This window comes from Neoarius graeffei, chromosome 4 (genome assembly GCF_027579695.1).
Source record: "Neoarius graeffei isolate fNeoGra1 chromosome 4, fNeoGra1.pri, whole genome shotgun sequence".
NCBI classification, from domain to species: Eukaryota; Metazoa; Chordata; class Actinopteri; order Siluriformes; family Ariidae; genus Neoarius; species Neoarius graeffei.
This window is the reverse complement of record NC_083572.1, coordinates 104,090,039-104,116,093: the sequence shown is the minus strand read 5'-3', so window position 1 is coordinate 104,116,093 and position 26,055 is coordinate 104,090,039. Positions and strand designations below refer to the sequence as shown.

The 26,055-nt window shown below is 42.0% G+C and overlaps 1 protein-coding gene across 2 annotated transcripts in view; it reads left to right on the top strand.

The window, feature by feature from the left end:
- The window catches only part of col28a2b (collagen, type XXVIII, alpha 2b), a 124,033-nt gene that overhangs the window by 84,381 nt on the left and 13,597 nt on the right, over positions 1–26,055 (top strand). For both annotated transcript variants that reach the window (XM_060920103.1, XM_060920104.1), the window contains exons 24-32: positions 9,267–9,335; positions 9,456–9,524; positions 9,624–9,692; positions 18,604–18,672; positions 19,074–19,142; positions 19,234–19,314; positions 22,097–22,132; positions 23,629–23,665; positions 23,767–24,324. In XM_060920103.1, coding sequence (XP_060776086.1) covers positions 9,267–9,335; positions 9,456–9,524; positions 9,624–9,692; positions 18,604–18,672; positions 19,074–19,142; positions 19,234–19,314; positions 22,097–22,132; positions 23,629–23,665; positions 23,767–24,324 — 1,057 coding nt within the window. The remainder of the gene's footprint in view (positions 1–9,266; positions 9,336–9,455; positions 9,525–9,623; positions 9,693–18,603; positions 18,673–19,073; positions 19,143–19,233; positions 19,315–22,096; positions 22,133–23,628; positions 23,666–23,766; positions 24,325–26,055) is intronic.

Below are 26,055 nucleotides of genomic sequence, written 5' to 3'. Positions count from 1 at the left end.
GTGCTTGGAGGAGAAAGAATGCTGAGTTGCATCCAAAGAACACCATACAGTGGGGCAAAAAAGTATTTAGTGAGTCACCAATTGTGCAAGTTCTCCCACTTAAAAAGATGAGAGAGGCCTGTAATTTTCATCATAGGTATACCTCAACTATGAGAGACAAAATGAGAAAAAAAATCCACAAAATCACATTGTCTGATTTTTAAAGAATTTATTTGCAAATTATGGTGGAAAATAAGTATTTGGTCAATAACAAAAGTTCATCTCAATACTTTGTTATATACCCTTTGTTGGCAATGACAGAGGTCAAACATTTTCTGTAAGTCTTCACAAGGTTTTCACACACTGTTGCTGGTATTTTGGCCCATTCCTCCATGCAGAGCTCCTCTAGAGCAGTGATGTTTTGGGGCTGTCGCTGGGCAACACGGACTTTCAACTCCCTCCAAAGATTTTCTATGGGGTTGAGATCTGGAGACTGGCTAGGCCACTCCAGGACCTTGAAATGCTTCTTACGAAGCCACTCCTTTGTTGCCCGGGCGGTGTGTTTGGGATCATTGTCATGCTGAAAGACCCAGCCACGTTTCATCTTCAATGCCCTTGCTGATGGAAGGAGGTTTTCACTCAAAATCTCACGATACATGGCCCCATTCATTCTTTCCTTTACACAGATCAGTTGTCCTGGTCCCTTTGCAGAAAAACAGCCCCAAAGCATGATAGTTGAGGTATACCTCTGATGAAAATTACAGGCCTCTCTCATCTTTTTAAGTGGGAGAACTTGCACAGTTGGTGACTGACTAAATACTTTTTTGCCCCACTGTAAGTTAAAATACCCACATTATTCTGTTAATAATAAACTTTTAAAATCTCTTTAAAAATGCTACTAGCCTCAATCATATATGCTATAACTAATAACTGGCACATACATCACAAAAACAGAATCGTTTAATTCTCATCTCAGCAAAATGAAAAAAGGACATGGACCAGGAGATGCTGCTGAGGAGGAAAAGGGGCTGACAGAGCTCCTGAAAGGCTCTCTTTCTTTTTTAGACCCTGAAGTTTGTACTGTTTTGCCCTCAGGTTCCACAAGTAGTCATGCTATGTATGTAAATTAGATCAGATGATAAGTTAGACAATCTCGATTACAACTCACAAAAAAAAAATCATGAGCTGCCCGTCACTTTTACATCTAACTTGACGCAAGAGAGCTAACATTATCCCTACATAGCTAGCGATAACTTTCAGCTAACTAGCAAAAACCACCGCTAGTTAGCTAAATCCCATTCAATCTCTATGGAGCAGTGGTTAGCTAATGGCAGTTTACACTTAGCTGAAAGAAATCGATGTCTTAATTACAACCTGAGCACATAAAAATAGATGTCTGTTGGTTCAGCATTTGATGAGGTAAATTCACCACTTTGGGTTTACACATAACAACTCACCGGTATAAAAAGATATAAGTTGTCTTTCTTTTCCTTTTCTTCACTGTCGTTGAGACGCCGCCATCTTTGTTGAAAATTTCAGAAGCTCTCAGGTGGTCATATGATTTACTGCTAGCACTCTGATTGGATGAGCTTAATAATAAAAAGTTGCCCAAAACAATCAAAATCGTTCAGATAGAAATTATATTTCCCAATCTCAATGGGAAAGTGTCAACACACAATTGCCCGGCAACATTTCCCGAAAAAGTTGCCCTGTGTATCATCAGCCTTACACACTAATAAAGAAGGAGTTTTCCTATGAGTTGGAAAATTATCCATCCACTGAGTTCCCTGAAATCTCAAACTACCTGGTGCTGCAGACATCGTTCTACACAGACAAACAGATGAAAACCTGGAAGAGCATGGAGGTGAACAACTTTTTATATGTGGCTGGGTTAAAGATCAAGGCACTACAAGATAAATCCTGTATCATTTTTGCCTGAGTAAGTAGGACTTTTTGGGCTTTTTGTATGCATCTTTGCGATGATTGCGAGGAGTCTACAAGAATTAGTATCAAGTGTAAATAAACCACAGCCACTCAATTCTCAATCCTCCCTGCTCTTCTCTTCCAGCAAACGATAAGGTTTTTTTTTAATTAAAACAGAGAAAATGCAATGAGAAGGTACATTCCAAAATCGATGTAGCTAACACTACGCCACAAATTTACATCATCACTCCAGTCATTTCAAGGAATTTTGCACGGATCATAACCACTAATTATAAACTCTAATTTCCATGTTGTTAGGACTGGGACTGTTTTGGCTTCTAGAGGCCGCTGTTATTTCCTGTTTTTTGTCTATGTTTGTTTTGGCCTCTAGAGGTCGCCACTGTGTCCTGTGTTTTGTGTTGGTGTTGATTGCCTGTTTTCATTAGTGTCACCTGTTTCCAATTTATTTTGTGTATTTATACCCCCTGAGTTCAGTCCTCTTGTCACGGAGTCTTTGTGCTGTTATGTTTAGCTCCAGTTACCTCTGTTCTGTGTTCCTTGCCGTTGTCTCTTTGGTTTTGCACTTTGCTTTTCTTTTTGGACTTTGTGTTTACTGTTTTTTGATCTTCTGAGCGTTGGTATTTTACCTTTTCTTTTCTAGTTTTTTGCTTTTGTATTTGACCTTTTGGATATTTTATTTTTCCCTTCATCTTCTGAGCATTTTTTGGATTATATTTTTGTTTGGACTGTAAATATTGTAAATAAACTTTTTGATACTTTTCTATTTCTGCCTCACACCTCTGCACTTGAGTCATCCCCCTGGTGGCCTAGTGGGGGTTTGCTGGATTATCACACCAACAAACCAGGTTTGAATCCCAGCAAAACCCTAACACATGTATATCTTTGCTTCTTCTGACTTAGATTATGCAAGTAATCCAGTAGTAAAGCTTTTTTAGCTGTAGTTCGTACTACAGACATCTGACATCTTTAATAGCGCTTATCTTCAGCATGTAAACAAAGTTTGCTTGTCCCCCAGGACAAGGGTAGCAACAGTTGCTAATGTAAGTGTGACGTCAGTGCAAGGGGTCTATGAATGAAGAAAGATGATGCGGATCAGTTGACCTGAATATGGCTTTGTATTCAGGTATTGGAGACCTCAGTAAGTGTGTGGTGGAAGTCTCAGGGAAGACTAAAATCCAGTCTTATCTTGCAAAATATCAATAATAAACAGCGGAAAAGAAAAAACATCAAAAACAACATGAATTAGTATAGGCAATCGTATGGGGCTGAGTAAAATTAAGGATTAATTTCATGAGTGATTTTGAAGTTTTGAAAATTGCCAGAGTAACGAAGCAACGAGGGCAATTTCAGAACTTTGAAATCACGAGTGAAATTGATCCTTAATTTTACGAGGAACCATACGATTACTTGTTTATAATATATAGGGCCAAATTCATACTTCGGAAACCATTCAAGTTCACAACATTTGTCATTCACGTTTTCTGAACCAGTCAGGGCGCAAGACTATCTTGCACGTTTGAATCAGTTTCTAAAGCGTCTTTCATCATGACACGGTGACACGACACGAGGATTTTGAAAGTGGTTTACAAAATTTTATTGGAACTTCTTTACAAAAGCCATTTTGTTGACAAAATGTGCTAATTTTTGTAACCATAACCAAGCAATGAACTAACCAATAGCATTTCAGAAAGATGGCCCCGTGTTAAGGAAAAAACGCCCTCCTTGATTGACCAATCAGAATTGAGTAATTTGGCCCTATGTATTATAATGAACATTACTGTCACCTGTGCTGAAGGACTGCATTACTGCTTGAACCTGGAGAACTTACAGAGACTCTTTGGCCCTTATGTACTAAAATAAAGAGGCTAATTTTTTTTTTTGCATCAGATAAATTGTTTATTGCAAACAAGAATAGTGTAAATTATATTACGTGTAGGAAATAGCCAGAGAAAAAAATGTGTAAAAAAAGCTTTACTTGATATTTGTTCACAAAATCCAAGTGTGTGTGTGTGTGAGAGAGAACGGGTACCAAATGTCAAACAAAAATGTTAATTAAAGGTAGTGAGATTGAAAAAACAAATTCAAAATAAGTCACAATTCAGCAAAATGGTCTGATTATCCAAAAATATTGACATACATAATAATAATTCTTTTTATTTTGGCTTCAATTGGCAGAAATTCGCTTGTGCCAATTGAATACTGTTCTTTAAGTGATGTTTAAAGGTGCTATCAACTGTGCACGTGTTGTTACACACACATACTTTCATTAAGAGACCTGACAACTAAGCAGTTTGATTTTCTCTTTGTACTACAGCCTTTTTTTAATTAAATAAATGAGATAGAAATACACATGGCACAAAATATTTACACTGATCAGCCATAACATTAAAACCACCAACAGGTGAAAAAATGAATAACACTGATTTTTCTATCCACATTCACTGGATATGAACAATCACGTGCTATGATTGGCTACTCTGCTACTAGGATATCAGCTTAAATACCATGAGTACAGAAAAACGAAATGGTGGAGCGTGTTGCTGAACCAACCAAGAATTAAATAAAACTCGACTTGAAAATGAAGCCCCAAAAAATACAAAAAAAAAGCAACAAAATGTGGAATAAAAGTATTTGATAAGAACGTATCTTTTTTCAAGAATTATTATAGCATTTTTCACAAATTGCTCCTGTCATTTTGCCAGTTTGTTGACATGCTTCATCTCTAAGCATTAAAATTTGTTGAATTTTTTTTTAGATTGCTTCAAAAGCTCAAAGAAGTTTGAAAATTACAGAACTGAAATGTCCAAGGACGAATTAAACAAATGTCTAAAGCTATTCTATACCTCGGCATGACAGCAAGACGGCCCTTTCTACAAAAAAACAACACTAAAGTCAGACATTGTGCAGCCATTGATAGGTTTTTAAGAAGTCCGCCTGAGCGGAAATGATTTTGTCAGACGTTTTGTATAAAGTTTTTATTTATCAAATTTGCAAAAAAAAAAAAAAGAATGATCTGTTTCTCAAAATCCAGTGAATGTGCATAGAATAAAACAATTATTCCACTCAATCTCATCGTACATCTCATGTATGACTCAATTTCGTGGAGTAAGTGTTAATTATCTCATTACAGTGGCACCTGTCAAGGGGTGGGATACATTAGGTAGCAAGAGAACAGTCAGTTCTTGAAGTTAATGTGTTGGAAACAGGAAAAATGGGCAAGTGTAAGGATCTGAGCGACTTTAACAAGTGCCAAATTGTGATGGCGAGATGACTGGGTCTGAGCATCTCCAAAATGGCACATCTTGTGGGGTGTTCCTGGTATGCAGTGGTTAGTACCAAACAAACGTGGTCCAAGGAAGGACAACTGGTGAACCGGTGGCAGGGTCACGGGTGTCAAAGGCTCATTGATTCACATGGGGCATGAAGGTTAGCCCATGTGGTCCAATCCCAAAGAAAAGCTACTATAACACAAACTGCTGAAAAAGCAGTTTCTGTTTTTCAGCAGTTTGTGCTACAGTACATTACATTACAGGCATTTAGCAGATGCTCTTATCCAGAGCGACGTACAACATACCCAGGGCAGCCTGGGGAGCAACTGGGGGTTACGTAGGTGCCTTGCCCAAGGGCACTTCAGCCATTCCTGCTGGTCCAGGGAATTGAACCAGCAATGTTTTGGTCCCAAAGCTGAGTCTACAGTAGGTCTTCTGTGGGGAAAAAGACAGCTAGAAGCAATGACCACAACAAATTGAACAGAGCTGTTTTTCATATTAGATACCTACTATATGTACGATTCTAAAGTTTTGATTTTTAAAAATGACCAATATTCCTGTTATGGTCAGTGCTTGAATTTAAAACATTTATGTAACTTCCAAGCCTCATATAGGTTTTTCCGCATACAAGTATTCTGAGTATTGTAGACTGGCAAATGCTTTCAAAGGGTACAGTGGTGCTTGAAAGTTTGTGAATCCTTTAGAATTTTCTATATTTCTGCATAAATATGACCTAAAACATCATCAGATTTTCACACAAGTCCTAGAAGAAGATAAAGAGAACCCAGTTAAACAAATGAGAAAAATATTACACTTAGTCATTTATTTATTGAGGAAAATGATCCGATATTAAAAGTATGTGAACCTTTGCTTTCAGTATCTGGTGTGACCCCCTTGTTCAGCAACAACTGCAACTAAACATTTCCGGTAACTGTTGATCAGTCCTGCACACCGGCTTGGAGGAATTTTAGCCCATTCCTCCGTACAGAACAGCTTCAACTCTGGGATGTTGATGGGTTTCCTCACATGAACTGCTCGCTTCAGGTCCTTCCACAACATTTCGATTGGATTAAAGTCAGGACTTTGACTTGACCATTCGAAAACATCAACTTTATTCTTCCTTAATCATTCTTTGGTAGAACGACTTGTGTGCTTAGGGTCATTGTCTTGCTGCATGACCCACCTTCTCTTGAGATTCAGTTCATGGACAGATGTCATGATATTTTCCTTTAGAACTCATTGGTATAATTCAGAATTCATTGTTCCATCAATGATGGCAAGCCGTCCTGGCCCAGATGCAGCAAAACAGGCCCAAACCATGATTCTACCACCACCATGTTTCACAGATAGGTTAAGTCTCTTATGCTGGAATGCAGTGTTTTCCTTTCTCCAAACATAACACTTCTCATTTAAACCAAAAAGTTCTATTTTGGTCTCATCCGTCCACCACAAAACACTTTTCCAGTAGCCTCCTGGCTTGTCCATGTGATCTTTAGCAAACTGCAGACAAGCAGCAATGTTCTTTTTGGAGAGCACTGGTTTTCTCCTTGCAACAACTGCCATGCACACCATTGTTGTTCAGTGTTCTCCTGATGGTGGACTCATGAACATTAACATTAGCCAATGTGAGAGAGGCCTTCAGTTGCTTAAAAGTTACCCTGGGATCCTTTGTGGCCTTGCCGACTATTACACGCCTTGCTCTTGGAGTGATCTTTGTTGGTCAACCACTCCTGGGGAGGGTAACAAGGGTCTTGAATTTCCTCTATTTGTACACAATCTGTCTGACTGTGGATTGGTGGAGTCCAAACTCTCTAGAGATGGTTTTGTAACCTTTTCCAGCCTGATGAGCATCAACAACACTTTTTCTGAGGTCCTCAGAAATCTCCTTTGTTCATGCCATGATACACTTCCACAAACATGTGTTGTGAAGATCAGACTTTGATAGATCCCTGTTCTTTAAATAAAACAGGGTGCCCACTCACACCTGATTGTCATCCCATTGATTGAAAACACCGGACATTAATTTCACTTTCAAATTAACTGCTAATCCTAGAGTTTCACATACTTTTCCCACTCACAGATATGTATTATTGGATCATTTTCTTTAATAAATAAATGACCAAGTATAATATTTTTGTCTCATTTGTTTAACTGGGTTCTCTTTATCTACTTTTAGGACTTGTGTGAAAATCTGATGATGTTTTAGGTCATATTTATGCAGAAATATAGAAAATTCTAAAGGGTTCACAAACTTTCAAGCACCACTGTAAATCATAAGAAGTCTATCAGCAAGGGAAAAGATAAAACATGGAAACAGCAATCACAGAATACAAGGTTCAGAACTTATACAAATATAAAAGATGGCAAGACTTCTAGACTGGTACCAAAATTCAAAAAAGTGCTTATTTAAGGAGTTAAAGGCATTTGAGACAAAGTCGGCAAACAGTCTTATTTTGTCAATTTGCATGTGCCGAATTCAAATCTGCAATATGCCGAGCTCTATCTGATCTCTGTTGACCTCTAGAGGTCATTGAACTTTGGGCCTGTAAACGTCTCAGCTGAACCCAGTTTCTCAGCTTTCTAAGGAATGAAATGTACTAAAATGATTAATGAAGTTAGCAAATGGCCTTGTTTGTTAAATGTTTGGGTGCTGAATTCATTTTTCATTTGTAAAATGACATATGACCTCTGATAACCTCAAGGTCATTAAACTTGGCCTATAGGCCTATGCATTTAACGGCATTTTTAAACTGACTTTACTCCCCCAAAAAGAATATGAACAGACAAAAAACAAATAGAAAGGAACAAATACAACATTAAATGCCAGTCCATGTACATGTGACTTACTTTTCACAATGAGAATGCCTAGGCGATCACCTTACATAACATTGCATTACATTTAGCGGTTATTCTTTATACAAAGCTACTGAAAAAAGGACAGATTCAGCAGCATACAAAATGTGGGGGCATACAGGGTATACAGGTTAATCAGGGTTAGTATATATGAGAGGTTTTTTCTTTGTTGTTTGTTTTTTGTAAAGGCTTTACCCCATTCAAAACAAAACAAAAAACAAACAACAAAGAAAAAACCTCTCATATATACTAACCCTGATTAACCTGTATACCCTGTATGCCCCCACATTTTGTATGCTGCTGAATCTGTCCTTTTTTCAGTAGCTTTGTATAAAGAATAACCGCTAAATGTAATGCAATGTTATGTAAGGTGATCGCCTAGGCATTCTCATTGTGAAAAGTAAGTCACATGTACATGGACTGGCATTTAATGTTGTATTTGTTCCTTTCTATTTGTTTTTTGTCTGTTCATATTCTTTTTGGGGGAGTAAAGTCAGTTTAAAAATGCCGTTAAATGCATAGGCCTATAGGCCAAGTTTAATGACCTTGAGGTTATCAGAAGTCATATGTCGTTTTACGAATGAAAAATGAATTCAGCACCCAAACATTTAACAAACAAGGCCATTTGCTAACTTCATTAATCATTTTAGTACATTTCATTCCTTAGAAAGCTGAGAAACTGGGTTCAGCTGAGACGTTTACAGGCCCAAAGTTCAATGACCTCTAGAGGTCAACAGAGGTCAGATAGAGCTCGGCATATTGCAGATTTGAATTCGGCACACCCAAATTGACAAAATAAGACTGTTTGCCGACTTTGTCTCAAAAATGCCTTTGGGTGTCACAATTCTGGATTTTGGTACCAGTCTATTCTCACTCAGTGAAACTTTTAACTGGTTTGTTTAATTCAGGAAAGGAGGACCTCTGTTGGCATGGAAGTGTAATGTCTGGAGGTGTAACATTCTAGAGGAATGTGACAATAACAATGATGTGGCCATCATTAGATTTCAACTTATCAAAAAAAGTGTCCTGGAATATCTGCTATGAAGTAACTAAACATTTTATTGATCAACATTGAAATGTGTTTCAAGGTACTTTAGCTTTGACCTGCATTCTAATGGAGATCATTTTTAATCCTGTGTCTACATTTACACTCATATTTGAACAGTAACCAAAACCAAAATCTGTTTTGATTGTATTGCCTCTTGCTGTTTTGTTTCTCAGGGTGATCGTGGAGATGCAGGTCCTCCTGGACCATTTGGGCCAAAAGGAGATGGCTACCCTGGCCTACCGGTATACATTTCTCCCTTTTTTTAAACTCTGTGAACTTTTTATCAAGATGAAACATCTGTGATTAGTTCTTGATGATAAAGTTTATCAGCAAGAATTACTCTCGTTTTGCATTTATTCCAGGGTCCACCTGGACTTCCTGGGCTTCCTGGAGAGCCTGGTCCAGAAGGTTTGGGTCTCCCAGGACCAAAGGTATCCTCTTTCACAACAATGTATATGTCTATAGTGTGGATATATGTTATATATATGTGTGTGTGTGTGTGTGTGTGTGTGTGTGTGTGTGTATTGTAGGGTGATATTGGGTTTAGAGGTTTGCCAGGGCAACCAGGACCACCAGGAGAGGGGCTGCAAGGACTACCAGTAAGTCACACCTAGTGGGATGACAATTTTAGCCATTTATTGGCTCATCTGACCATAAGGCCGATGAGCTGTTGCCATGGCATTGGGTCTGTCATCCACAATTCAGTTAAATTGTATCTCCTCTGTCAATTCTCCACAGATTTACATTCCGATTGTTTTGTTTGAAAGAACTCATCACTCCACACAAAACTTGGTTATTGTTTTGTCAAATTTTTTGCTAACGAGTTACTAATTAGGCCAAATTAATGACTTTTCCAAGTCTCTCACTAAAATTGTATATCCTCTCTCATTTCTCATCTGATTCCAGTTCTGATCAATATTTTGGGTAGATCTTCCCTCAGGGAACAAACCTTGGTCATTTGTTTGTTTGTTGATTTTCTTGTTGTAAACTATTTGTTTACAACTTTGTCTATTTTCAGTTAAATCATATCTCCTCCCTCAGTTCTCACTGGATTTCAGTTCTGATTGTTTTATTTGAAAAAACTAGACCTTCTGCACAAAACTTGGTCATTGTATTGTCAATTTTTTTGCTAACAAATTAGTAATTAGGTCGACTTAACACATTTTCTTCTGACTAGAATTGTATCTCCTCTCTCATTTATCATGCAAATTCAGTTCTGATTGATGTTTTGGGTGGATCTTCCCTTGAGGAACCAAATTTAATCCTTTGTTGATTTTCCTGTTGTAAACAATTTGTCATGGAGGTTGGTCCTCTCTCACATTGTCACATTTCAGTTCTGTTTGATGTTTTGGTCATCGTTGTTGTTTTGATGGCAGGCCAGATGAGCTACTACACCCTTGATGTTCTGGTTCATTTAACAAGCTTGAAATCTCAGTTTTACCTGAATGATATGATAGTTCAGTTGACTGGATATTTGACTGTGTGACTGTTCCTGATTAACCGTATGTTCACATTAGCAGTGCGATGTGACACGTAAAAAGCAAAAGAAAATCAATCATTTTTACTGAGAGTTAAGTGGAACTGAGAAGTTAAACTAGACTTTCTAGTCACGTGAAAGGTTTGTATATCCCTCTCAGCTATGTCCTTAGTGTTTGCCAAGTACTTTTCTTGCTATGTGTCATTATTTTATGATTTTATTTTTTAGTCACGAAGCGCTGAAGTCCCCAGCTGTTTCTTTATTTACTCCTCACTCCTCGCAAAGTCCATATGCATGAAGGTCATGACAAAATTCTTACCCAGCCTGTAGAGACGGGTAACCATGGAAGGCAAGTCTTTGTAACCAATGAGGAGTCAGGAGAAGGATGATGTACGCAAAGGATGGTTAAATTTATTTTTAACTAATGACAGCTCCCAAAACCGTGCAGAATATTTACAGTGAATCAAAAAAACCTGAAAATAAATAATGACATGATGGTCAAACAAAAAGGCAAAAAATAATACTGGAAATAAAGCTAGCTAACTACAGCAATAGCGCATACAAAATCACTCAGACACTGAGTTAACAAGGCCTACCACCCACAGGTCCGCACTCATCGCTCGCCCCCCTAGACTGACTCAGGTAACTCTTTTAACAGAGTTCAAGTACTCGTTCCCCCGATGGATCATACCACTGTTGCAAATTACATGGGAGTAAACTGACAGTGGAGCACTGAAATAGGCAAAAGAAAATAAATACAACAAAATACTGAAATACAAATCAAATGTGCTAGCATAGAAACCAATAGTACATGTACTAAAATCATAATCAAACCATAAATAAACTTGAAACACAAGATAACACAAATTGGAACATACCATAATTAAGTACGCGCAGCACTCGTGCATGCCTGAACATGCCTAACCTGAGAACACCAGTATATCAACTCAACAGTGACCGTGCAGGCTCTTTTACAAGAGTGAGGAAATGCTACGGCACTGGTAAGTTGGTTATCACACATTTTATAGGCATTAGCAAACTCTTATAGCTTTAAAACATGTTGATTACACTGGCAAGAAAGTTTACACGCGAGAATGATTAAATAAACCTATCGCGGCTGCAGTGTCTCTGGAATGTTTATGTCGGCGTTTCGCAGAGTTTAAGATATGTAAAATGTTCGACAGCAAACTTAACCGTGTGCACCCGAGTTAAGATAATACTGCACATGAAACACAACATATAAACAGTGTAAACTCATGCAACAGTCCGCTGTAATGTCTTTATCAGGTAGTAATCCACGAGGCAGTTTGAATGGGGAGAAAGCATCCTGAAAGTTCAAGGCAGGCGTCATGAGAACTTACGTGATGACGTGGTGGCCAGCCATGGCATCACACACCCCCACCCTTAAGACTGGCCCTCCTCATCAAGGCGGGACAGGAAGTCTGCAGTCACGTTTGTCTTTCCACTACGGTACCTCACAGCGAACCGGTATGGCTGCATTGCCAGGTACCACCGGGTCACCCTGGCATTGCTGTCCTTCATGCGGTGCAGCCACTGTAAGGCCCTGTGGTCAGTCTCAACTGTAAAGTCCTTGCCCACTAGGTAGTATCGAAGGGTGTCTAAGGCCCACTTAACAGCCAGACACTCCTTTTCAACTGTCGAATACCTTGTCTCTCTTGTGTACAGTTTCCGGCTGATGTACTGGACCGGCCTCTGGTCCTCACCCTCACCCTGGAGCAACACTGCCCCAAGGCCAATGCCGGATGCATCTGTCTGTACGGTGAAGGGCAGATCGAAGTCGGGGCTTTACAGGACCGGCCCCTGATACATACACTCCTTAAGCTCCTCAAAAGCCCGCCCACAGGCTTCTGTCCAACGGACCCTGTTAGGAGTGTTCTTGCATGTCAGGTCTGTCAGCATTGCTCCCCTGCTGGAAAACCCTGGGATAAAGCACCTGTACCATCCGATCAACCCCAGAAACGACCGGACGCCCTTCTTGGTGGTGGGGGAAGGACAGCTGCGGATGGCCTCCACCTTGTCGACCTGAGGCTTGACGACTCCACCCCCTAGGATGTATCCCAGGTAGCAGACCTCGGTCCTGGCCAGCTGACATTTGGCGGGATTGGCCACCAGGCCAGCCTGATGGATACAATGGAATACATCCTTGAGGTGGCTCAGGTGGTCTTCCCAGGTAGAACTATGGACCACCACATCATCAATATAGGCTGCTGCGTAGTCCTCGGCCCCCCTCAACACCTGGTCCATTAGGCGTTGGAAGGATGCGGCTGCCCCATGCAGCACGAACGGCATCACGGTGAACTGGTACAGTCCAGATGGCACTCTAAAGGCAGTCAACTCCTGAGCCTCCGGCGCAAGGGGGACCTGCCAGTACCCTTTACAGAGGTCCAGGGTGCTGAGGAATTTCGCCTTACCCAACCTCTCCATGAGGTCATCGACCCGTGGCATGGAGTAGGGATCAAAGGCAGAAATGGCGTTCAATTTCCTAAAATCCACGCAGAAGCGAAGGCTACCGTCCTTCTTTGGCACCAACACGACGGGGCTGCACCACTCACTGCGGGATGGCACAATGACTCCTGTCTCCAACATGCCCTCCACTTCCTGTTTGAGTGCCAGGATCAGTCGTGCTGGCACCCGGTAACAGGACTGGCGAACAGGCCCTGGAGATGTTAGGCGAATGTTGTGCTCTGTCAGGGTGGTTCGTCCTGGCTCCTCCCGGAACAGGCCTTTGGGGATGCAGCGTCGTAGCTCCCTCTGCTGTCGATGTGGAAGGTGCCCCAGGTCCGGTTGAGAAGGCTCCCCCTGGGCAACGGGGAAGTATTGCTCTCACAGCTCTTCCTCCTCCGCGATGGCTCGTGCCCACAGTTGGTTTTTTGGCACCTCCTCCCGAGGGATCCACAGCTTCAACAGGTTGATATGAAAAACCTGCTTTGTCTTGCGGTGTCCAGGCATGGCTATCTCGTAAGTGACCGGACCCATTTTACGAAGGACTTCAAATGGGCCTTGCCACTTTGCGAGAAGGCTGCTCTCTGCAGAAGGAAGCAACAACATAACCCTTTGTCCTGGCTGTAATGACCTGCTACGAGCACTACGGTCGTACCATGCTTTTTGCTGGTCTTGGGCTTGCACCATGTTGTCATGGGCCAAGGTGGTGAGCTGGTCCAGCTTGTCTCTCATCTGCAGGACATAGGAGATGACGTTGGTCTGCTGTCCAGGTTGGCTCCCTTCCCAGGCCTCACGTAGCACATCCAGGAGTCCCCTCACAGGCCGTCCAAACAGCAGCCCGAATGGTGAGTAACCTGTAGATGCCTGGGGGACTTCACGGTAGGCGAACTTCCGCAGCATGGATTTCAGTGTCTGGTTGAATCTCTCAACCATGCCATCGGTCTGGGGGTGGTACGGTGTAGTTCTAATCCCCCTAATCCCCAGCAAGCTATATACTTGTTTCAGAAACTTGGAATTGAAGTTTGTGCCTTGGTCAGTTAAAATCTCTTTGGGTATCCCTACCCTAGAAAATAACTGGATTAGGCAATTGGCTATCTGTCTAGCCCTAATGTTTCTGAGGGGGAACGCTTCTGGATATCGTGTGGCATAGTCGCAGATCACCAGTATGTATTTGTGCCCTGCTCTGCTCTTCTCTAAGGGACCAACAGTATCCATGGCAATGCGTATGAATGGTGTGTCAACTATGGGGAGGCTCACTAATGGTGCTTTGGTTCCTCTGCCGGCTTGTGATGTCAACTGACACTCTGGACACGACTTACAATAGTCAATTACATCTTCATAAAATCCTGGCCAGTGAAACCTACTAGCAATTCTAAGCAGAGTCTTTTGCTGGCCCAAGTGCCCCGCCCATGGCACACTATGGCCCAGCTTAAGAACAATGTTTCTCAAAGCACTAGGGACTACCAACTGTTCACCTTCGTCACTCACTCTGTACAGTTTTCTGTCCCTCAGCACATGACACTCCTTGCCCCTGGAGTTAAGCTTTACAGCCTCCTCAGCAGTCACCACTTTCTCAAACAGTGGCTTAAGATCATGTCACTTGTCAACAACGTGTCAAAATCATCAGTAATTACATCTTCCTCACTCATTGTAGGAGAGGGAAGAGTCTCGTCCAGTTGCGTACCTCTGACCTTGTCAGTTCTGCGCTCGGCTCGGGACTTCTTCTCTGCCCAGACTGGATACTGTAACTCATTCCAGCCCAAAGCAGAGGCATCCTCCGCCTTGCGCTGAGCTCTTATGGTAACACAGGCCATAGCCGTACTCTTCTCTTGCAACAGGTCAGCTAATATAGGGACATCCTGCCCCAAAATAACAGGATATGGTGCCTCATCCATAAGACCTACCCTCAGCAGATAAGGCTGTCCATCAATGTCAATAGTCACATTAGCTGTCTCATGCTCTCTGATGTCACCATGAATGCATCTAACCTGCACAGTGCCAGTTCTAATTACATGCAGTGATCCAACACAGCTACGGTGTATGAATGTTTGGCTACTGCCAGAGTCCACTAAAGCCAACCAAGTCTTTCCTCTGATTTTAACAGGGACCATAACATCAGTTCCTGTGGGCCTATTATGATTAGCACTAGAGGCTTGGGGGATAAAACCGAGATTAGACTCAGTGGGCGGGAGTATGGGACATTCAGGTTTTATGTGCCCTGGCTGACCACAGTTATGACACACTATCTTGGGCTTAGGCTGAGTGCGTGTTGTGGGTGGTTGCAGTGCTGGTGTGTGTTGGGTGTGCCTAGTATACCTAGCCCCCCTAAAGTCACGACCAGTACCACCCCCTGGCTTACCCAAACCATGGCTGCCGGTGTCTCTGTTCTGCCGTTGGTATTGACTGGAATGGTCTATACAGCCCAGCTGAAGTCCTCTCCGGCCCCGCCTGGCAGACATCTAGGTCTCTGCCAGCTGTGCTGCCTCAGCTGACGACTGAGGGGCATGTTCTTTAATCCAGGTGTGGATTTCCGGGTTGACCATCCACAGGAATTGCTCCAGCACGACCAGGTCTCCGACTTCCTCCTTGGTCCACCCCTCTGGTGTGACCCACTTCATGTATAGGTCTTGGAGTCTGGCCTGCAGCTCCCGCGGTGTCTCGCCATCCAGCACCTCCTTGGATCAGAACCTCAGCCGGTAGGTCTCTGCGTCGATTTCATACTTCCTCAGGATAGCACACTTTACTTTTACATAGTCCTGGGTGTCTCGAACATCCATAACCACATAGGCTGCACGTGCTTTTCCGGTAAGCAACGGCACCAGATAGAGTACCCATCCGTCCAATGGCCACTGGCTGGCCAAAGCTATCCTCTCAAAAGTTGTCATGAAATGCTCAATGTCCTGGTCCTCCTGGTATGGGGACAGCTTGGGGGCAGCCCACATCATGGGCAATGGGGTGGGGCCATGGTGATCAGACACCTTTACAAGACTGGAGGGCATGTTGCTCACCCTGCTTGCGCCGTCTTCAGATGGTTCCACGCTCAGCGGACGAGATGCTGATGAGGCGGTGGACTGACCTGGGTCCACGCTGTGCGGGTGAGATGCTGGTGGGGTGATGGACTGCCTCTCCAGCCGTTCTGCACTGATGACCGCCTGGAGCTGGCCAAACTGATGTTGGAGGGCCTTCAGTCGCTGGTCCTGCACCTGGGCTTCTCTCTCCCACTTCTCGTCACACTGCTGTTGCTGTATGATGAACCGTCTGAGGGTGGCCTCTAGGCCACCTCCGCTGTCGCTGACTGCAGGTTTATGCTGGCTCGTACCCTCGGCTCCATCCTCCCCGTCACTGGACACGCCACGGGATGCCGTCCATCCTGCTATCATCCTGCAGCTTGACTGGTATTGTTCGTCTCACTGGTTGCCGGTCACTGGTTCCCAAAACTGCTGCCACCAAATGTAGAGACGGGTAACCGTGGAAGGCAAGTCTTTGTAACCAATGAGGAGTCAGGAGAAGGATAATGTACGCAAAGGATGGTTAAATTTATTTTTAACTAATGACAGCTCCCAAAACCATGCAGAATATTTACAGTGAATCAAAAAAAACTGAAAATAAATAATGACACAATGGTCAAACAAAAAGGCAAAAAATAATACTGGAAATAAAGCTAGCTAACTACAGCAATAGCGCATACAAAATCACTCAGACACTGAGTTAACAAGGCCTACCACCCACAGGTCCACACTCATCACTGGCCCCCCTAGACTGACTCAGGTAACTCTTTTAACAGAGTTCAAGTACTCGTTCCCCCGATGGATCATACCACTGTTACAAATTACATGGGGGTAAACTGACAGTGGAGCACTGAAATAGGCAAAAGAAAATAAATACAACAAAATACTGAAATACAAATCAAATGTGCTAGCATAGAAACCAATAGTACATGTACTAAAATCATAATCAAACCATAAATAAACTTGAAACACAAGATAACACAAATTGGAACATACCATAATTAAGTACGCGCAGTGCTCGTGCATGCCTGAATGCGCCTAACCTGAGAACACCAGTATATCAACTCAACAGTGACCGTGCAGGCTCTTTTACAAGAGTGAGGAAATGCTATGGCACTGGTAAGTTGGTTATCACACATTTTATAGACATTAGCAAACTCTTATAGCTTTAAAACATGTTGATTACACTGGCAAGAAAGTTTACACGCGAGAATGATTAAATAAACCTATCACGGCTGCAGTGTCTCTGGAATGTTTATGTCGGCGTTTCGCAGAGTTTAAGATATGTAAAATGTTCAACAGCAAACTTAACCGTGTGCACCCGAGTTAAGATAATACTGCACATGAAACACAACATATAAACAGTGTAAACTCACGCGACAGTCCGCTGTAATGTCTTTATCAGGTAGTAATCCACGAGGCAGTTTGAATGGGGAGAAAGCGTCCTGAAAGTTCAAGGCAGGCGTCATGAGAACTTACGTGATGATGTGGTGGCCAGCCACGGCATCACACAGCCATACAGTTCCAATGCGCCGTGATCATTTCTCCGTCTTGTTCAACCAAGATCCAAGTCTTTAAAGGGGTTTCTGATTATCTTTGTGAATGATTTAGCTGAGAGATAAGAGCTAACACACGTGAGAATCAAGTGAACTGTTGTTTGTTTACACTTCAACTTGCAGTGCTTCATTGTAAAGATGCGAACAAAATGCTTAAAAAAAATACTTACACAGGCAAAAACAATACAGGATTCATTCTGCAGTGACTTGATACCAAGGTCCTTTGCCCAGCCACATACAAAAAAAGTTGTAAGCCTCCATAATCTTCCACGCTTTCATCTGTTTTGCAGTGTAGAAGGATGTCTGCAACACCAGATAGTTTGAGATGTCGGGGAACTCGACTGAAGGGCAGTTTTCGAGATCGTATGACAAATCCTTCTTTCCCAGACTGTTGGAGTCGATTCCATTGCACATAGCAATCTTCTGAATAGATCTAAAGTGAGCAGTGGCTTCTAGATTACGAGCATACTCTGATAAGTTATCACTAGTTGTTTGCACTACGGCAGCCATTTAGACCACCAGCTATTTCACTTCTGGTAAAACTGCTAAGAAAAGTCATGTGAATGAAACCCAGCAATAGGCGAAAGGCTGAGGGCTACAGAAATGGAGATTAGTGCTGCCCATTGTACCTTAAGGGCCTGGTTAGTACTGGGATGGGAAACTGCCTGGGAAGACCAGGTCCTGGCACGTGAGGGAATTTTTGGCTTTACACAGAGACTGTATAGACTTGTGTGAGGTATTTTTTTGGAATATTATGCAAACTAACAATATGGCATCAGAAGAGAACATTTATGTCTAAACAATAACTTTTATAACAGTGGTGACTAAAATTATATGGTAAAGGTAGTCAAGGACATTTTTACACAAAGTGTAGAGGTATTGAGCTACTTTGAGCAGTAGTGTTTTTCTACAAATAGACAACAGATACAGTGGTCACTAAAGACCAGTGTAGAGATGATATGATGAAAAATCAAAGGCAATTTTTCTTTATCTTGGAAATCTGCAGGGCAACACAGGAAGGCCGGGACTTCCTGGTCCACCAGGACCCCCAGGGCAGGGGATGCAGGGGCCAAAGGTAAAAGAAACACAAGCAAACATCCATGTTTATGTATATACACATGGCATGGTAGTGGAACGTGTTGCTCTGGTAGACGTATCAAAGGTACCACAGTGGTTTGAGGCTTTTAAACACTTCAGTGATTGAAATAGTTTCACCAACCAGAAACCTCCAGCTAACACTGGTGCTGTGGTCAGAACCGAACAATAATTAGGGCTAGAGAATGATTAACACACACTATAGAGGAATAAAATTTGTTCTAGTCTCTAACTGTAACACATACAAGGTGGCCTAATGAGAAGTGAGCATTGAATAATGCATGCATAGGTGTTGAAGGTGATTAAAAACATCTGTGATGCTGCTGTGCCTGTCTTTATGCACACCTATTTTGACAACTCTGTGTTTTAACATTGTTTCAGGGTGAGTTTGGAGCTCAGGGCTTGGTTGGGCCAAGGGGACAACCTGGAGAGGGTTTCCCAGGGTCAAAGGTCAGTGTTTAACACTGTCAAATGTAGAAAATGTACAAAATGGAAGTTAGTACTTTTCTAAATGTGTCTCTATTTCTTTCTTTTTTTCTAGGGTGATCGTGGTGCTCCAGGGGATAGGGGCCAGAAAGGAGTTAAAGGTGACGCTGGGGATCCAGGACCATCAGGCCAACCAGTAAGTCCCATGACAATACACCAATCAGCCATAACACTATGACTACTGACAGTTGAAGATGTGAATAACATTGATTATCTTATTACAATGGCACCTGTCAAGGGGTGGGATATATTAGGGAGCAAGAGTTGATGTGTTGGAAGCAGGAAAATTGGGCAAGCATAAGGATCTGAGCGATTTTGACAAGGGCCAAATTGCGATGGTGAGATGACTGGGTCTGAGCATCTCCAAAATGGCACATCTTGTGGAGTGTTCCTGGTATGCAGTGGTTAGTACCGAACAAAAGTGGTCCAAGGAAGGACAACCGGTGAACTGGCGAGAAGGTCATGGGTGTCAAAGGCTCATTGATTCGCATGGGGCACAAAGGCTAGCCCATATGGTCCAAACCCACAAAAGAGCTACTGTAGCACAAACCGCTGAAAAAGTTAATGCTGGCTAAAACAGAAAGGTGTCACCATTACCTTTTTCAGCAGTTTGTGCTACAGTAGCTCTTCTGTGGGATTGGACCATATGGGCTAGCCTTTGTGCCCCATGCAAATCAATGAGCCTTTGACACCCATGACCCTGTCATAGGTTCACCAGTTGTCCTTCCTTGGACCACTTTTGTTCAGTACTAACCACTGCATACCGGGAACACCCCACAAGTTGTGCCATTTTGGAGATGCTTAGACCCAGTCATCTCGCCATCACAATTTGGCCCCTGTCAAAGTTGCTCAGATCCTTACATTTGCCCATTTTTCCTGCTTCCAACACATCAACTTCAAGAACTGACTGTTCTCTTGCTTCCTAATATATCCCACCCCTTGACAGGTGCTATTGTAATGATATAATTAAATAATATTCGCTGGCGTTGAGCGGTATATCAGATATATTCCATTTACAAGCATGATATTGAAAGAATCCATGTCCCTGATGTTCTCAGAGGCCACGGCGACACAGTGGCAAGGCGTAGCCTAAACTTCATTGAGACTTGAAAAGTGCATTTACATTTGGAGATCCTTCACCGAGGTTCACAATTGGTTGGGCGAAGGGTTCATGAATATTTGGCCAATGTTTGGCATCAGTTAGACGATGCATTTGTGATCATCGCTGATTGGTTGAGCTGATGTCACACATTGTTGGAATCTATTGAGCAAGGCATTGGTGATCATTCTCCTGCCAGACGCTGATGCATACGAAACCCTCAAGCATGCCTCCTAGGAAAAATGCCAGGTCTCCTCAAAAGAACATCAAATGCTCGCCTGCTGTGTGACCACAACTTTTAGCTCACCTCACTATACATCACCATTAAAATGCTTCATTTTCATCGGTAACCCATCGCATAGCATCGTGAGCTGTAGCGTAACCCTAGCCTTACTGTGACTGCCTGATCATTCAGCAGTGCCAATGCATCGCCGATGCCATATGTCACTCTTTTTTTCTCTGTAATGCTTTTTTATCCCCTGCTGGCTGAAAGGCCCAAAGGGGGATTATGTCATGGCGATGTCCATCTGTCCATCCCGGGAAGGGTACTCACCTTCTGAAATCAATTTCTCTCACAATTTTTGGAGGAATTTCACGAAACATGGCAGGATTCTTTGTTATATATCAGTAATATGCATATTGTAATTTCATTCAATTCAGTCACATTTTACCAGAGTTACAGCCTTTGATTAATAAAATTATATTTTGACAATTTCATGAGAGTGCGTTTCCCTTCTGAGATCAACTCCTCTCACAATTTTTGGATGAATTTCACCAAACTTGGCAAAAGGCTTTGTTATATGTCTGTAATACGCATATTGTAATTTTGTTCAATTCAGTTGCGTTTTACCAGAGTTGTGGCCCTTGATTAACAACCTTGTACTTTCACAATTTCATGAAGGCCTTCTAACATCAACTCCTCTCACAATTTTTGGATGAATTTCTCGAAGCTTGGTAAAAGGCCTTGTTATATGATGGTAATACGCATAATGCAATTTAATTTAGTTTGTGAAAATTTGACCAGAGTTTTGACCCTTGATTAAATAACTTACACTTTGACAATTTCATGAGGGTGTATGTTCTTCTGAAATCAACTCCTCTCACAATTTGTGGAGGAATTTCACCAAACTTGGCAAAAGGCTTTTTTATATGACAGTTATATGCATATTGAAATTTCGTTTAATTTGGGCAAATTTTACCAGAGTTGTGCCCTTGATTATTAACAAACTTGTACTTTGGCAATTTCATCAAGGTGTGCTTGCTTTCTGAAATCAACTTCCCTCACAATTTTTATCCCCCGCTGGCCAAAAGGCCCAAAGGGGGATTATGTCGTGGTGATGTCCATCCGTCCATCTATCCCTCCGTCCGCCCATCCCGGGAAGGGTACTCATCTTCTGAAATCAACTCCTCTCACAATTTTTGGAGGAATTTCACAAAACTTGACAGGATTCTTTGTTATATGTTGGTAATACGCATATTGCAATTTTGTTCAATTCAGTCGCATTTTACCAGAGTTATGGCAAAGTTGCCAGTGGGGGATATTGTGCTCTCAGAGCACTCTTGTCGTTTATTTTTTCAAAAATGAATGAGCCAAAGAAATGATTTGGTTACTCCAAGTGTATTTGATCAGCCAATATACTGCTGTTTCTTCTTATAGATTTTTTTTTTTTGCACCAGAGCTACAAGACTAATGTAAGCTAGGAGAAAAGTAAAGCTTATAATCTTTTGTTGAGCATCATACAAACTACACATTGGTTTTGGATGTTGATTTTAGACCTGATTGTGGAATTTCCATGTAAATTAAACTTGTGTCTTTCAGGGTCAACAGGGAGCGAAAGGAGAGCTGGGTCTGACGGTGAGATTTCTATGATTTAATAACATCAAGGTTCAAGATCCACAAAGCCACACACACTGATGCAGAAACATCAGATTCATTAAGAAAAACTCCAGAGATTTTCCCTTTTGTATTGCACCCTTTTATTTATTATAAAACATACTTGACAACTTTGACTAGCCACAGCATGAAGTTATGGGAAAGGGTAGTGAAAGCTAGGTGAAGAGGAGAGATGGAGATGTGAGCAGCAATATGGTTTCATGCCAGGAAAGAATATGACAGATGCAATATTTGCTTTCAGAATGTTGATGAAAAAGTATAGAGAAGGCCAGAAGGAGCTGCATTGTGTGTCTGTGGATTTCAAGAATGCATATGACAGGGTGCCGAGAGAGGAGTTGTGGTACTGCATGAGGAAATCAGGAGTGGCAGAAGTATGTGAGATTGGTGCCAGATATATGTGAGGACAGTGTGACAGCAGTGAGATGTGCAGTGGGAATGACAGAGGGATTTAAGGTGGATGTTGGATTGCACCAGGGCCCAGCCCAAAGCCCTTTCCTGTTTGCAATGTTAATGGACAGGTTGACAGACAACATCAGGCAAGAGGCCCCATGGACAATGATGTTTGCAGATGATATTGTCATCTGTAGTGAGAATAGGGAGCAAGTGGAAGAAAAGTTAGAGACATGGACGTATGCACTAGAGAGAAGGGGAATGAAAGTCAGGAGGAGCAAGACAGAGTACATGTGTGTGAATGAGGGTGAGGACAGTGGAATGGTACAGCTACAAGGAATAAACATGGTCAAAGCAGAGGAGTTCAAATATATGGGGTCAACTGTATAAAGTAATGGCGAGTGTGGAAGAGAAATGAAGAAGAGTGCAAGCAGGTTGGAATGGCTGGAGGAGAGTGTCAGGAGTGATTTGTGACTGAAGGATACCAGTAAGAGTGAAAGGGAAAGTGTACAAGACAGTAGTAAGAACAGCAATGGTGTATGGTTTGAAGACAAAAAGACAGAAGGCTGAACTGGAGATAGCAGAGTTGAAGATGTTGAGATTCTCATTGGGAGTGACAAAGTTGGACAGGATTAGAAATGAGAATATTAGTAGGACAGGACACGTCGGATGGCTTGGAGATAAAGTAATAGAGGTGAGATTGAGATGGTTTGGACACGTACAGAGAAAAGATCCAGGGTATATTGGGAGAAGAATACTGGAGATGGAGTTGCCAGGTAGAAAGAAAAGAGGAAGAGGAAAGATGAGATTTATGGATGTGGTGAAGGAGGACATGAGGACAGTTGATGCTACAGGAAAAGATATGAAGGACAGGAGGAGCTGGAGTGATATTATCTGCTGTGGCAACCCCTAATGGGAACAGCTGAAAGAAGAAGATAAACAATGTTAAATAAATGTCTACCCACAGAAAACTTGCTTTTATTTGATAAATAAGACATTTTGGTTTAATTTGTTTTACAATGATTCAACTGATGATTCGCTGTGCTCATGTGGCCTTCATTTTTCAGAGAGAAGACGTTATAAGAATAATACGGGAAATATGCGGTAAGGTTCTGCTACCTTCTCAGGTTCTTTTTACCTTGTAATTAAGAGTATATATTTTACAAAAACATTTTGCACTAACATTACAAACACACAACTTTCAGGATGCGGGATTAAATGTAAGGAGCGTCCAATGGAGCTGGTGTTTGTGATTGACAGCTCGGAGAGTGTTGGTCCTGAGAACTTTGAGATCGTGAAGGACTTTGTGACAGCGCTGGTAGAACGAGTGACAGTAGGAAACAGTGCCACACGAGTCGGCCTTGTGCTCTACAGCCTGGAGGCTCGATTGGAGTTTGACCTCGCCAGATACGCCACGAAGCGTGACGTTAAACATGCCGTGCGCAGGATGACCTACATGGGCGAGGGCACTTACACGGGCACAGCCATCCGCAAAGCCACACGTGAGGCCTTCCGCAGCGCCCGTTCCGGAGTCAGTAAGGTTATTGTGGTCATCACAGATGGACAAACAGATGAGCGTGACTCTGTTAAGCTGGAAATCGCAGTGCGGGAGGCGCACGCTGCTAACATTGAGATGTTTGCTCTTGGCATCGTGAATGCCAGTGATCCAGCACAGGCTGAGTTTCTCCGGGAGCTTGATCTCATCGCATCAGACCCTGATAGTGAGCACGTCTTTCAAATTGATGACTTTAACACCCTACCAGGTAATACATGTTTTATTACCTCAGTTAATTACATTTATACCACAGCGCTGTTAAATTCTTGATTATGATGTCCTGAGATCTGAATTAGAAAATTATTCTTCAACCATGCAGTTGCAATTATACCCTAATGTAAGGTATCATAAGCTGTGTTTGACATTGTTGACAATAAATATTCAAATACAAACAGGATAATACCTGTAAAAGACTGAGGCCATTAGTTAGCTTTCTGTATAGCTACAGTGGTGCTTGAAAGTTTGTGAACCCTTTAGAATTTTCTATATTTCTGCATAAATATGACCTAAAACATCAGATTTTCACACAAGTCCTAAAAGTAGATAAAGAGAACCCAGTTAAACAAATGAGACAAAAATATTATACTTGGTCATTTATTTATTGAGGAAAATGATCCAATATTACATATTTGTAAGTGGCAAAAGTATGTGAAACTCTAGGATTAGCAGTTAATTTGAAGGTGAAATTAGAGTCAGGTGTTTTCAATCAATGGGATGACAATCAGGTGTGAGTGGGCACCCTGTTTTATTTAAAGAACAGGGATCTATCAAAGCCTAATCTTCACAACACATGTTTGTGGGAGTGTATCATGGCACAAACAAAGGAGATTTCTGAGGACCTCAGAAAAAGCGTTGTTGATGCTCATCAGGCTGGAAAAGGTTACAAAACCATCTCTAAAGAGTTTGGACTCCACCAAACCACAGTCAGACAGATTGTGTACAAATGGAGGAAATTCAAGACCATTGTTACCCTCCCCAGAGTGGTCGACCAACAAAGATCACTCCAAGAGCAACGCGTGTAATAGTCGGCGAGGTCACAAAGGAGTCCACCATCAGGAGAACACTGAACAACAATGGTGTGCATGGCAGGGTTGCAAGGAAAAAGCCACTGCTCTCCAAAAAGAACATTGCTGCTCATCTGCAGTTTGCTAAAGATCACGTGGACAAGCCAGAAAGCTATTGGAAAAATGTTTTGTGGATGGATGAGACCAAAATAGAACTTTTTGGTTTAAATGAGAAGTGTTATGTTTGGAGAAAGGAAAACACTCAGTGCGTTTACATGCACATAGAGAGAATCGAATTTCTGCCGTTGCTAGACTGAAATCGAAGTTCAAAATGCCATGTATACACCTTAATTCGGCTGAAATTGAACCGAACTTGATTTCTCGGAATCGAGCTACACGACCTAGATTATGCAATTTCTGCCGAGCTACTTAGTGCATGTATACCCTATTGAGCTACGTATTCGAGCTACTTACTTCAGCACTGCCCCTTCCGGAAGTGACGAGTAATGAGTCCACAAGCGGGAAACACAACAGCCTCGGTCGGCATGACAACGAATCATGACAACGGCATGATGAATCTTTTCTTTTTGTGGCATTGTTTGCACTGTTAAAATTTAGCTCACTTACTGTATCACCAAATACATCTGTACAGCTGTTGCATAGCTGTGAATTGTGTACATAAACAAGTCATTGTATTTGTGTGTGTGTGTGTGTGTGTGTGTGTGTCCAACATCTGAAGAATGTCAATAAAAACAAAACAATTGAACTTTTTGTGTGTTTATTAAGACATAAGTTAAATTGTAAGCAAAAAAATATTTTTTGTAAGCAAAAAATGGACTTTAGAAAAATATACAATTGTGCAAAATAAGTTGTCTTACAAAACAGTGGTCTGCGCAGGACAGTTTGTAGCCATACAGTCTGTTAGAGCAAGCCTA